We start from the raw sequence: 14,886 nt of genomic DNA on the forward strand, positions 1-14,886 counted from the left end.
TGGAGATATCATCAAATACAGCAGGGTCATCACTATTAGCCCCATATAAGGCACACAGTGTTAGCTTCTGTCGTTTTGCATATTGGCATTCCGTAATAGCCCATCGGCCGAATTTATCAGTTTTAGAATGATTAAAGACAAACCCACTACCTTTTGCTAAGATTGCAACCCCCCGAACCTGTGCCCCCTGTGATGTTGCACACACCAACCGATACCCCAGTGTATTTAAGATATGGCTCTGGGAGCCCTCAATGTGAGTTTCTTGGAGGCACACAATATTTGCCCCCCAGGTTCGTAATCCTATTGCAACTGTCTGTCTTTTTTTAATGTCATTTAATCCACAAATATTCAGGGATAATATTTTTAACATCCCCATAATTTTAGGTAGAGTAAGCTATAAATTACGCCTAGTTTGTCGAGAACCTGCTTATTGTGTTGTCTTTGCCCTTCCATATTGTCTGGTATATTTTCTCTCAATAATCCTAACCACCTGACTAACCTGTCTGACCCTGCCATTCCCCACCACCCTCCCCTTGTCCCCCCCCCCACCCTCCACCATTCATGGAAGTTGCCTGGCCATCTTGGGGCCAGGCGTTTGACGTCCGTCATCCGAACCCGCATGAATCCGCTGAGTGTCCACCCCACAGTGAAAAGAGGGGCTATGGTAATTCTCTCTTTCCCCCCCCCCCTTAGATACCCCCTCACGGCAACTTTAAGCAATCCAATCACCCCCTCCCCGAAACAACCATATAACCCTTGACAGAGCTAGCTCAATTACAATTACAATTACAATTAAATTCATTGTTTGCGCCCTACAATATCCTCCAGATAGTTTTTAGCCTGTATCTCTGATATAAAACTTCTAGTAGTCCCTTGATAGACAATTTTGAGTCTGGCTGGGTTCTGAAGGTATACCGTTGCCCCCAGCTTCTGAAAAGGATCAAAGAGCTGTCGAAGTCTCCACCTGTGCTCCACCGTGGCATGTGCAAAATCGGGGCGAGTAAAGAAAGTTATTCCTTCGAAGGAGCGTTTATTGGTGGGCCTGGCCAAGTCATAAAGAGCTTGTCGAAGCAAAAAATTGCCAAAAAATAGCAGCATGGCCCTTGGATGTTGCTGAGCTGTCGGGGTGCGCTTACTAGGGAATAAAGGAAACCTATGAGCTCTCTGAACTTCCTTATTCCAATCCCAATCTTGTAATTCTGGAAAAGCCCCCTTAATGAATGATATCATAAATCTCCTTGAGTCATCCTTTTCAATACCTTCTGGAATCCCCAGAAAGCGAAGATTATTACGCCTCTGCCGATTTTCCTGCTCCTCGGCTTTCCACATCAAGTCTTTGATAATACCATCATGTTCATCGCTCTGAATTTTTAACGTGGTGAAGTCCTTTTCCAACTGTTCAGTTCTTACTTCCACTGAAGCCATACGGTCAGCAATTTTGGCACATGTCTTTCCTACTTTCCGGACAGCTCCCTGTAATTCTTTTGCCGCCAGGCGAGATCTACGACTATCACTTTTAGCCTCTGCTTGGAAGCTCTTAATGGATTGCAAAATGTCAGTTAATGCTAGCTCTTTGTTCTGTTCACCGTGTTCATCCACTTTGGTGTTCTCCATAAGTGTTTGATTACCGGAGGTTGAGACGCATTTTGGGGAGAGAGTAAGAGGGGTGTCTTCATAATCCCAGTTCAAATCTATTTCGTCTTCCTTATCAGTAGAATCGCTGTTTTCTTTAAGCTGGACACGATTTTTTTTCCCCCCCTTTTATATTTTTTTGAGGTATGTTTATGCTTTGAAGAGTCAGTAATTGGACTGCTATACCCGTTTAGCTCTCTCCTCCCCACTTGACACCGAGATACTTATATCGGATAATTCAGATTCCTCTGTGAGAGAGAAAAATTTATCCTGGTTGTCTGGCGTTTTCAGGATGTGTTCTTGTCGTTCATAGCTACTGGCTTGTCCCGAGATAGATATATTAAAAAGATCTGCAAGGGGGTTTATACTGCCATTTATCTTGTTGTTATCGCACCGAGGAGAATCATTATCCTGTATCAAGCACCCTTCTGTCTGTATTGGTAAAGCTTTGGCCACGATGGGCAATGCGCCGCCTTGGGATTGAGATTGAGAATCGTTTGGAGCTTTTGTTAAGGGAAATTGTTGATTTTCTCTTTGCCCATTTTCACTTATCCCTGGTATTGCCTCAGTCCCTTCCTCATTCCCAGCTGGGCATTTTGTAATAGAGTTCTCTGCCCTTGCTGCAATACCAAAACTTGTAGTGATTAAGGGCTGCAAATTGCCATCATCTTTTATCAGACGTGCGGGGATTTTTTTTTTGATGGTGGCTGTCTTACTAGATTCACTTTCGTTGCATTTTCTTACAGAGCCATCCATTATCTCTCCTTTCTCCCCTCTCTCTCCCCCACCTTTATTTATGCCTCCCAGGGCATCCACCTTTTTCTGCCGAGTTGTGGCCTGCCCGGTGCTCACCTGAGAGGTTAAGTTCTTTGTTTTGCCTCCTCGCAGTCCCTTCCCTGTCATGGTCGTCTGTAGGCTGCAACCGCAAAGGAAGAGCTGAAGCACAACCAAACCGATCTGCCCAGGATCTCTATTGCACGCTTCGGAGGAAAGGGTCCTTTGATCCCCTGTGTGCGAGCAAGCCGTGCAGCTCCCTCCACGAACAGCGCTGTGTCTCCGCTTGCTCAGAGAGACTGCCGGAGCCGGAGCCAAACGGAACGCGCGCAGGCCAGCGCGAATCCGGGATGCTGGAGCAGCGCGAACGTCCTCGCGGAATGAATGTTGGAGTTCCGATCTCGGAGCGCCGGTGAAATTATAAAACAACGGATATCTGGAGGCTCTCCTACGGAGCATTCCCAGCAGCTTCCTCACGTCGGGGGTAGGCTCTTTTTCGTCTTTTTACCCCATCTCTTGAGCCATGAATAGATTAGTTGCGGGGTAGCACTCAGTGAGGATCACAACGGTGCTGTCAGTCGGCCGCCATCTTCAAAATTACTATTCATTAAGGGCTAATAAGCTAGAAAGAGAAAGTATGCGGGGTTTACAGGAAAATATTAGGTTGGCTGAAGAGGAGCTGATAAATGTAACAAATGGGATTAGAAAAGAAGGAGAAATTACTAAAATTCAAAACCAGGTCGCAATCGCAAAAGCAGCAATCACTAATATCTTTATTGACAAAGCTGTTAAAAAAGCACCTGCACGAAATGAATTGGTCTATGAAGTTAACGAACAAGTGGGTCATCAGTTAGCCGTACGATGCGACAACAAACCACTTCCAATTTGATACGCGATATCCATGATCCCGTCAAGGGCAATATTTCAGATCCAGAACTTATCAGAGAAGCTTTTTGACGATTTTATCAAGACCTGTATACTGAAGATGGTAGGGGGGGGGCTTATCCGAGGTTGATAGCTACCTAGACTGTGGCAACTATGAAAAGTTTGAAGAGGAAGACCAGAACATTTTGGAGGAAACACCTAATCTAGATGAAATTTTAACCACTATTAAAAATCTCCCGAAGGGGAAAGCTACGGGATTGGATGGCATCCCCTCCGAATTCTATTTAACATTTCTAGAGCAAATTAAACAATTTTTTTTAGAATTAATCATACATATTTTCAAAGGTGGCCAACCTCCAAACTCTTGGTCTAGGGCAAAAATAATTATCTTCCCTAAAAAGAACAAACCCCCAGAACAACTCGGTTCTTACCGCCCTATTACTCTTATTAATGCTGATTCCAAAATGTATTAAAAAATACTAGCTAATAGGATAGCCCCCATTATGCATAAAGTGGTAGCTAAATGTCAACACGGCTTTATCCCGGGGAGGTCAACCATTAACCATATTCAGAGAGTAATCACCCTATTTGATGGTACGGAGGTTGCAGGAGACCCTATGGCACTGATCCTTCTCGATGCTGAGAAGGCGTTCGATAGGGTCTCCTGGCAATTTTTGTGGAGATCTATGCTTAGGGTTGGGATCAGGGAAGGTTTTATACAGGCAGTTCAAAAATTATATATCAATCCCAGAGCTGTGGTATTTGTGAATGGAACGTTAACTAAAGAATTAATAATCTCTCGAGGAACACGCCAGGGCTGTCCATGCTCTCCATTGCTTTTTGCAATTTACATTGACCCCTTCATCCGAAGTTTGGAAAGAAATAGGGAAATAAGACCTATTGTATTGCAATCATTTCCAACCAAAACATTAGCATATGCTGATGATATAGCTATTGTCACCGCCGACCCCATCATGGCTATGTCTGTCATTGAGAGCGAAGCTAGTAAATTTGGCCTAGTTTCTGGCTATACACTCAATCGCGGGAAGACACAGATTGTATTAAATAAAAAAAGCAATATGGTTGATTCTCGGGTGGTGGAAAAAGCTACATACCTGGGAATCACCATCTCCTCTAATCTTGATGATATGGTTGATATAAACCTAAAACCAATTATGGGCTTAATGCAAAAAGATTTACGTCGATTAGATAATTTACACCTGTCTATAATTGGAAGAGTGAATGCAGTGAAGATGGTGTACTTCCCGAAAATATTGTATTTGTTCAGAGCAATCTGCCTTGAATTCAATAGTTACTGGTTTAAATCTATGGAACGTATGTTCTCTAATTTTATCTGGGCATATTCTCAAGCTCGACGTGCTTACAGCTTTCTTACTCTCCCCAAAGACAGAGGAGGTCTAGCTCTCCCTAACTTAAAAGCCTATTATTGGGCATCAGTTCTACTCTATAGTAGTGAGCTATTACAAAATACGGGGGTTGAAGCAATGTATAAAGATAGTACACCGTCTATCTTCCAATTAATTCTTGGTAATAAAAGTAGAGGGTATCTATGGAGATATCTACATGATAATTATCATAAAAAGGTCAAATTTAAAACCCTCTACAGTGGGTTTAAGGCTTGGAAGGCGGTGAGGAAAATGCTAGGCCTAGGGCAAGTGTCATACTATACACCCCTGCTGGATAATCCAACTCTTCCGGGGGCTATTTTTAGAGATATTTGTATAGATAGATGGAACAAAGCAGGAATTGTACAATTAGGATGTCCTTTCTGCCCATCTGGGATTAAATCTTTCGAAACCCTGAAGAATGAATATCATTTGGATTGGCGTGATTTTTTTAAATTTCTACAAATCAGGGATTTTCTTACACACAAATTAAGGGGGAAGCCTTTAGGTCAAGAAATATCTGTAGTGGAAATAGCTATACATAATAGGAATCATACTATAGGAGATGTTTACTCTTCTCTTATTACCATGTTTTCGGATGATTTGGAGAAAATCTCACAGAAGTGGCAGGATAAGCTAGAAATATCTGCCGATGGTTTTAACCATGCCTATCTCCTCTCGCATACTATACTCATTTCAACCAAACTTCAGGCTCAGTTTTACAAAACCTGCTTTTTTCTATACTATACCCCAGATAAAATAGCTAAATGGGGGAGCGGCAAGGGAACCTGCTGCCCCAGATGTATTATGTCCAACGCTGATTCTATTCATATTTTTGCTACTTGCATTGGATTAACAACACTAAAACAAGACATAGAGAAATTTTTGACTATTATATTACATAGAGAGATAACACTAACTAGTGCAATAATGCTATTAGGGGCCAATGACCCTGATAACCTTGGGCCCGGCAATGAGCTTATTTTTATCGCAATGGCGGTTTTAAGACTGTGCATAGCCTCCGCTTGGCTGGACCCTATAGCACCGTCTTTCCAACAGTGGTTAGCCAGGCTTCTAGCTATGTCTAATTTGGAGGTTGCCATATATAAGCGTAAGGGCAAGCTATGGCGCAAGCGGGGTTTGAGTATTTGGACTCCACTTTTGTAATGGAGCTTAGCTCACGATTAACCGCGAAAAATTCTGTTACTTTTTTTCCTTTGCTCTTTTGCTCTTTTTTTTTTTTTCTCCTTAACTGTATGATAAATAAGAATGTGTTGCCGATTCCTTTCTATCTATGTATTTGTGTCTTTACAAACATAAGGAATTTGCCTGTATATCTGTCTGACTCCGGAGGGTGGGAGGGCGGGGTGATAACTGTTGGAAATTTTGAATAAAGATAATAAAAAAAAAAAAAAGAACATTCTGCCCTCTAGTGGCAGAATGTTCTAATAGCCTTATAGCCCTTCTTAGCAGGGCTATACCGCTATTAAAGTCCCGCTGCTTTGTTAAAGTCCCTCGCCTTCGGCTCGGGCCTTTAACGCTGCAGCAGGCCTTTAATAGCCGGTATAGCCCGCTACGGCGGGCTATAAGGCTATAGTAAGAACCTGAAGTTCTTGTCTAACCTGAAGGGTTTGTTGGTATAAGGTATAGCATTAAGGGCCACAGGCATGAAAGTATCATTTTGCGATTACTAGTTAGAGATTCTTTAGAAATCTCTATTTGGTAATCGCAAAATGCACTGCAACAAAACAGACAGGAAATAGCGATTCTCTAATTGCGATTTCTTAAGAATTGCAAACACAATTAGGGATTCGCTATTTATAATTGTGACTCCATTCGTTCCTATGGGCCTCAAGGCCCATAGGTGAGAATGGTCTTGCATTACCTAAATTGCTATTACCTAATTGGTAATCGCAAATTAGGTAATGCAAAGGCAAGGGTGCCTGGGAGCCTAAGGCCCTCCTGAGGCGCCCCTAACAAAAAAAGGTGCAAATGTAAGGCACACATGGCACTTTGAAAAATGCAGTTTTGTGCATTTTTCAAAGTATGCACATGGTTAACATCAAATTGAAGTTGATGCTAATTAGTGTTTCCTAAATGCACAGTTTGCATTTAGGAAAGGGTTCTTGCATGTGCATTAGGTAATCGCAAATTGCTATTCTCTATTTGCATTCGCAATTTAGGGAATCGCAAAAAAATATGATTACCTAAATTGCAAATCAAAAAACCTTTCATTCATTAGAAAAGGCAATTTTTGCAATCGCAAACAGCTGATTTTTGCAAATCGTACTGTTTGCGATCGCAAAATAGCTTGATGCATGTGCCCCTTATTGTTGTAAAATGTTATTGCTGTACTCTCTCTTTAGGGTAATGTATTCATAGGTTAGTCCTTGCATATAAAAGTTATTGCATCAAGGAGTAATTTATATCTATACATTTGTGTTCTTCATTGTAAAAAGGAAGATGTGTAGTATTGGCTCAAGATCTGAACCCACTGTTTAGCTAGGAGCGTTGTAAGTTCTGTGTACTACAGGTGATTTGGGTGGGAGTGAAGCGTTCATCTGAAGCAGTGGATGGGGCAGTAATAAACCCTTTTCGATCCAGTGAGCTACATCTGGCTCTATGTGGTTCTTACTTTACTTCAGTATCTCTTGTCGCAATGACAGGTTCAGTATCTTTGTATAAGTTCCATAGAAAGGACCCCTTCCACCATGCTCCAAACGCCTGCTGTATGTGACAGGCACATTGCCGGTTCAAGCTGATTATCATCTCTCCGCAACATCTAGGGGCAGTGCCTCTCCTGCTCTGCGCTCTCACCTTTGCAACGGTCCTGCCTCCTTGAGCCCTATTACAGATAGGGCGCACTTTTCCTGTTTGCACCGCAGCAGACCTTTAAGCAGGTGTTCGCTGGGTGCAAATATGGAAAATGCACGCTATTATGTTGAATGCGCTGCCCTCAATGCAGAAGCAAACTCTCACTGCCCCCAAGGCAACGCATTCAAAAGAAATACAGAGCAGCTGTTCAACTGTTTCTCTGTGCAGGTGGCAATGCACCTGCAGTTTTAAGAGGGGTTAGAGATCCCCTTGCAGGTGGGTGCAGTGGGTGATTGCACCCGCCTGCAGGGGGATGTTGAGGGGGTCTATTGGTACCCCTTTCATCCCTCCAGAGGGCTGCCTTTAGGAGGTGCACTGAAAGTGCGCCGCCTTTTTGTGGCACACTTTCAGTGTGCCTCTTAAAGATGTGTGCCTCTGCGCCCACGTTGGTAATACAGCGTGGGCGCAGAGGCACAGAGATTCCCTCATTTGCATGGGGCCATGTCCCTATGCAAATTAGGGAATGCCCTCTAATGATGGTTCTGGCGCTACATGTGCAACAGCACTATCTGTATTACAGAAGGGCCCACACAAGCATTTGCAACCCTTCTGTAATACTAGAGTACTCCAAGTACACACAATGCTGGTTCAAACCCCATTGCAGACCAGGGGCACTGCTGTAATATGGCCCCTGTTGTCTTCAGCACAGCTGTGGAGGCCCACTCAGGTAACAGCGACATAGTGGGCAGTGCGCATGTAAGAGGCCAGGGGTCTTTTGTTGCAGGGTGTTTTTCCATGGCACCCTCTCACATTTCAGGGCAGCAGCATTGTGCTACATCAGCTATGAGCTGCTGCTTCAGCTGACGGCCTCACCTCCAGTTTTAAATTATCTCTAGTCTTGTGCAGCTTAACTCCATCAACGCTGGTCATTTGTGGTGGTGGAGAGGTTCACCTTTCCTGCAAAGGATTCTCCTTCCCTAGACGGTGAGACACATCAGAAAAATGTCATAGAATGTCGCCACCCGCTTAAAAATGCATAAACTGTGGTAGATGGACAGATGGCTCCATTGCAGCAGGATAGGCGGATGCTCAGTGCCCGAGGGGAGACTGCAAATTACAACCTGGCAGCCATCTTGTTGGCCATGGTCCTACCCCCGAAATATATCAGAAGGTTTATCTTTATCTGGGCTACAAGATTTTAATTGACTCACCGAAGATTAAAGAAGGTAAACTGTGTATGAATTTTATAACAGTAACGTTCTAGTTACTTCCATTAACAGCTGTCATATTCCTACGAGGAATTTCTCCAAAAAGATTTTCAGTTATTTGACATATAACTATTAAGTCAAATGCAATTTCACACCTTACTTTGCAAAACAGTTCCCATCTACCTAAGAAAAGCAATTCCCTTCTACCCTTCCGTTACCAAGGCATGCACAAGTCAGCAATTGAGTGGTTTCCACAAGTGTGTTAAGGATCACTGGGCAGTGTTAGGACTCAAGTCCGTACTCCTACCATTTCACCACAGCTGAGTCCCAGGTGCATGGGGAAAAAGTCAGAGCCACCCAGAGCAACACCGGTAGGCAGGCTCACATCCCTCACGTGGGACTTTTAGCATAAAGATTTCCTGGTGGCTCTGCTTCACTGGAAATTAAAATGACCCGAGATTATGGAAAGGGATGTAGCTCGAACTTGGCAGGCTAATTCCCATCCTTCTTATACCCTAACTGGATCTGCTGAACCATAGAATGATATTCAGGATAGACTATCTTCACCACAAGATGATAAAACCAATGGTAATGTCACTGACACATTGTCAGCCCTGGCCAAAATTGTATCCATTCAAGAAGTCTTGCCACAGAGCTTGAAATGGTGGTCAGAGTCTGAAAAAGTGCAGGTATATGTCTGTCGTTTTCCATTCACTCATCTACTTGTGGGTCTGGGTCATATAGGCGAGCTACCATCCTAACTCTTGTCTTTGCTTAAGCACACTATGGGACCATCTAGTCAGAAGCAGTTAGCACACACACAGAACTGCCCCTTAGCTAGAGAGACTTCTTGAAGGTGTACCAAATTTGTAATGTTGCTCAGTGCCAGTCTCATCATAAATGTCCTAGTCTCAAAGTACTTGAAATTTGCAATACAGCCTCCCATCATTTACACAGTTTGGTAATACATTGGATGCTCATTTGTGATAAAAAATATATACAATCCCTCTTGCACTGTGTTCACTGGATACTGTAAACCCCTTTGTCTTGAATAAAACTATGAATGCTCAGAACTTTTAGATCCACATTAACCTAGTGATCTTTTTCTTTGTAAGACTTTCATTACATGTGAAACCTGAATAGGTTTTAATTTATGAATACATAAGTGTATGTGTGGGCAAGAGCATTGGATGAATACAAATAACGTATTTCCTTTAAGTACATTGTTTCATGCTTATTTTCGCAGATGGTTGAAGGTCGGCAGCATCTAAAAAAGTTGCTAAAATGGAAAAACTTTGATGAATCTAGAGATTTAAGGCAGAGCATTCTCCTCGATGTTATTTATGAAAGTATCGCCTTTGCAGCAAAGAAAGGACTTCCATGGGCTGCAGTGGCAGTGGCTGGGAGGCTATCCCAAAAATTGTGTCATGAAGTTAAAGGTAGTTTAATATTTAAATTACACAGCCATTATATTTTACTGTTGACAACCATATTGTTTTTTCAGATTTTCAACTAATTGGAAAATCTAGACTCTAAAATAGGAAATGAGATTTACTACACTGAAGAAAATGCAAAACGATTGTGTTTTAAGTGATCCACTGTTGTTGTGCATGCACAAGTGCCTTTGTAGTCATCCTGCACCTTAAGTCCTTTTTTGTTGAACAAATAGGACTACAGACTATTTATATGGTAGCATGCTTTCACTGTATCCTGCTGGAGAGAATGCTTAGTCTTCTTTTTTTAATCTTGGGTGTAATTAACAGATTTTCTTTACTGCCCCAGCCTCCTATAATTTCTACCTTTGATGTAATAACATTATTTAACTCTAGATCACCGTACCTGTTTCATATTGACCAGAAACTGTTCCTATCAGGAGTCATCGAACAATATTAAATTAGTCAAACTATGTCAGTTCAATTCAGGCTGAACAAACAGGTTCACAGAAACCACTCTCTAAGGCCATCACTTTATAAATATATGGCATAACAATGTAAATCTTCCTAGCTATTGCAATTTAAAGTTATGATCCTATTAAGGACATGGAGGCAAGGATTACATTTAATGTTCTTGGTTAGCATCAACAAACACAAGTCTGAGAACTTCAGTAATCAGAAACATCAACAGAAAATACTACCAAATACCATGTGATCTAAAGCTCCAATCGAGTATAGGCTCTGTGCTGATCCAAACAACAATAAAGAAGCCACCTTTTCTTTTTGATAGCAAATGTAGCTTCTGTTTTAACCACAAAATTCTGTGCCATTCCCCACAAGTTTTGCTTCTGCTTGACACCTGTCCGGAACAATGACATATCATGTTAAATATAAGATTATCAACTAAGGTGAAATCAATAGCATCACCACACACATACACAAAGCCAACACAATGGGATGGCATAAATGTTTTACAACAATTTATTTTTAAAATATAAATGGGCGGGATAATCCTCACCGAGCATTTTAACGAACTGCAACTCCTGTCTTAATAGATATGAAGATTTATATTCCGTTTCTTTTTTTCTTTTTTTTGATATAATAATAGATTTTTGTAGCTGTAAGAGAAATTGAAGAAAGGTGCGGAAAAAGGCAAATAGGCATCTGGAGGGCATGGAACAGAAAGAAAGCACAAAATAGTTGAGAAAAGACACCTTTCTTGATCTGGCGAACACAAGTGCAAAGAGATGGGGAGTTGCTAGAGAATTAAGATGCTTAAACTCTAAATAGTATAATATACATATTACAATACAATATACATGTTGGCCAAACCTACATCAAAACAGAAACCTGAAAATAAATATCATGTACAAAATGATCTTTTATGGAAATTTGCATTTAGGGAACCTCATCGAATTACTGATGTAGTGTATTTAGTCGCAAGCCATAAGTAACTAATATGGTTGCAAATGCATCCTGAACATGAACGATTCATTGGCTACATTTTATCCATACAATTTCAATGAAAATGATAAGTTAAATAAGTAGATTTTTTTTGTTAGAGAGCTACAAAACAGTTAATAGTGGATCACGGATTTCATTAAAAAAACTGTTACAGGAAATAAACGTCAATTATCCTGTAGTTTAACATGGGCTGGAAATAAATTAACAATTTATTACATGGACAGTTTAGCCCCAATGGGCTACTTAGCAGAAAAAAGGAATAGTTTGTGACTAGGAGAACATTGTATCAACAGTTACTATGTATAAACCACCACATATTTCTCAAAGTAGGCACGACCCTTGAACCGGCGATGTACCTGTCAAAGGTTACCTTGAGTCTCGAGGTAAAATACATCTTTAACCATAAGTGAGAAAGTTTAAGGTAATGCTATTTTACATCTTTATGGAACGTATCAGGGAATAAGAAGGAAATAACAACAGACAATGTAAATAACGGCACATTGAAGAAAAAGAGTGAACCAGATGGGGCGTACTTGGATATAGTGATAGGAGCCACTTTCTATATAGTTAGAGGCTGCAAGAACACGTCAGTTCAATTACTCCAGTGAGTAACATTGTAGTATACCATTTTGACCATAAAACAGGTTATGCCTAGGATTCGTTCTTTTTTAGGGGCATTTACTTTTTATTTGCGCACAAATCGCAATCGCATTAATAAAAACAAGAACCGCAGTTATATGTTACACAAGCCGGAGGAAAAGCTAGAAACTCTAGGTCCAGCAAACTTTGCTAATGTATTTTCTTTTTTGTTTCATATTTATTTATTGAGAAAAAGAAATTAGCAATACATAGAAACAAGGATATATATATGCAGTAATATAAAATAACTTGTGCTCATACAAAGTAACAATAATTCATATATAACAATAAATAATAGGTGATACATAAGTTATACAATATTATAGAGCAAGGAAGGAAAAGGACAGAAAAAGGAAAATAAAAATAATGGATAGAACCTAAATGAATAAACAAGAATTAGATAAAATAGTAAAGTATAAATATATATAAGAAAATATACATAAATTAAAGAGAGATCAAAATGTGGGGTTATATCATATGATAAGAGTGCTAGGAAAAGAATTCAAGAATTGTGAAGAAAGGGAGCCCAAACTTGCTGGAAAATGTCCTCTTGATCTTGCAATCTATAAATAATACGTTCATGAGAAGCAGTTTTAATCATTGCTACCATCCATTCTTCCTGCGTAGGAGGACTAGATAATTTCCATTGTGGTAGGATACCGTTTTTAGGTGTGGAGAGTGCAGTATGTAAAAGACGGTGTTGTAGGTGTGTAATAGCAGCAAGACTTCTAAAATCATGTAGTAAAATAATAGAAGGGGTAAGAGGAGTGTGGAGAGAAGGGATCAAATCCTTCAGAGTATTCCCTAATAAGACCAAAAATTCTGCATGGAAGAGCAATCACAAAGTATGTGAGGAAGATCACAGTTAACACCAGAACATCTCCAGCATTTAGAGTGTGAGAAGAGTCTTGCTCTTTGTAATTTTAGAGGTGTCCAGTACCAATCGTGCAGGGTCTTCAAAAGGCAGAACTTTAAACGAGCCTCTCGGGTACCCTTGTCTAAGGCTTCTAGCATATCCGACCAGTCCCACTCTTCAATATTAATGTGGAGACGGTCTTGCCAATTCTCTTGAAGAATTTTAAGAAGTGGTTGTGAATATAGTTGATGAATCAAGACACCATACAGGCCTGATAATGCCCCTTTAAACCGACCCTAAGTCTAAAATGGGCGGAGAATTCAGAGACCAGGGAGGAGAACGAAGACTTCGTTTGAGACAGCACTGCAGATGCAAATAACGTGTGAGCTGATGCGGCTGGAGACCAAAGTCTTCGCTAAGTGAATCAAAGGATTTTAGTTCTCCATTTAGAATAAGTTGATCAATCGTGTGTATTCCTCTTGATTTCCAACTAGACCCTTGAAGTGCACAACCATTTATACGAATACTTTCATTACCCAAGAGTGGAGCTTTATAGTGTAATCGATGGGCAACTCGAAGGATGCGATGCGCACGTTGCCACGCTTGTATTATTGGATGCGGGGGAGAAGAAAGTGGGAGACTGGGTCCATATAGGAAATCTAGACCATCACTTCGACTAAGAATGGAGTGGTCCATTGTGACCCACTGTGGAGGATCTGTTGTACCCGGAAGTAAGTAAACTATCTGTGAAAGATGCAAAGCTAAAGAGTAATGTTTTATGGATTGTTATCCCAAACCACCGCAAGAGCGACGAGCCAATAATTTAGAAGCAGCTAGAATGGGCTTTGTAGATCCCCAAACATCGAGAGACCATTTTACAAAGTCAGTTTCCATTTGTGTTATAAGGGATATGATATTGTCTGTGATCATATTTGATAAGCCTTTATTGACCAAGACTTCCAAATATTTTAATTGGGATGATTTCCAACAAAAGGGAAATCCGTCGATTGATGCTTTAGTGGTACCAGAAGAAATCGCAGAGCCTCACTTTTATCCCAGTTCACTTTGTAACCGGAATGAGTCGCAAAACCATCAATGATCTTAAGTAAAGCAGGTAAAAAATGAGGGAGGTCTTTTAATGTTCGAAGGATATCATCAGCATACAAGTATAATTTAGAAGTGCCTCCTGCTATATGTATACCTTGTATATTAGGTGAATGCCGAATGAGTGAAGCAAGAGGCTCAATTGCTAGTAAGAATAAAAGAGGGGAAAGAGGGCAAACTTGTCGGGTACCTCCCTTAATTGGAAAGGGATCAGATAAAAAAAACACCACAATTGACTTGGGCTGTCGGACTATCAGATAAGAAACGAACTTTAGAGATAAATTGGTCACCTAGGCCAAAACGTTTATTAGATGCAAAAAGATATTTCTATTCAATGCGGTAGAATGCTTTTTCTGGTACATCGGTACATAAAAAGCAATAAGCCTCATGTCTATAGATACATACATAAATATATAGGAATAAAATACATATATAAATAAACATCATATAGTTTAAAATAACATACCAAGTCAAAAGTACCATAGGATAACATTGACACATAGGAAGGCATTGAAAAAAAGGAATCACTTTACTGACATATCCATGTCGTTTTTATAGTCCAAACTCCAGCCAATCAGGCGCAAGCACCCTCTAGAACCTTCTCCTCAGAGGCTCAGGCCCTCAGATTTTCTACCGCACGTCGTGTGAAGGGAGTCTCCCTGAGCTCTGCT

At 40.8% G+C, this 14,886-nt stretch overlaps 1 protein-coding gene across 1 annotated transcript in view; it reads left to right on the forward strand.

The window, feature by feature from the left end:
• C6H8orf74 (chromosome 6 C8orf74 homolog) overlaps nt 1-14,886 on the forward strand; it is a 758,068-nt gene that overhangs the window by 84,194 nt on the left and 658,988 nt on the right. Inside the window, exon 2 of the mRNA XM_085609527.1 lies at nt 9,966-10,158. Coding sequence (XP_085465653.1) covers nt 9,966-10,158 — 193 coding nt within the window. The remainder of the gene's footprint in view (nt 1-9,965; nt 10,159-14,886) is intronic.

This window comes from Triturus cristatus, chromosome 6, assembly GCF_964204655.1.
Source record: "Triturus cristatus chromosome 6, aTriCri1.1, whole genome shotgun sequence".
NCBI classification, from domain to species: Eukaryota; Metazoa; Chordata; class Amphibia; order Caudata; family Salamandridae; genus Triturus; species Triturus cristatus.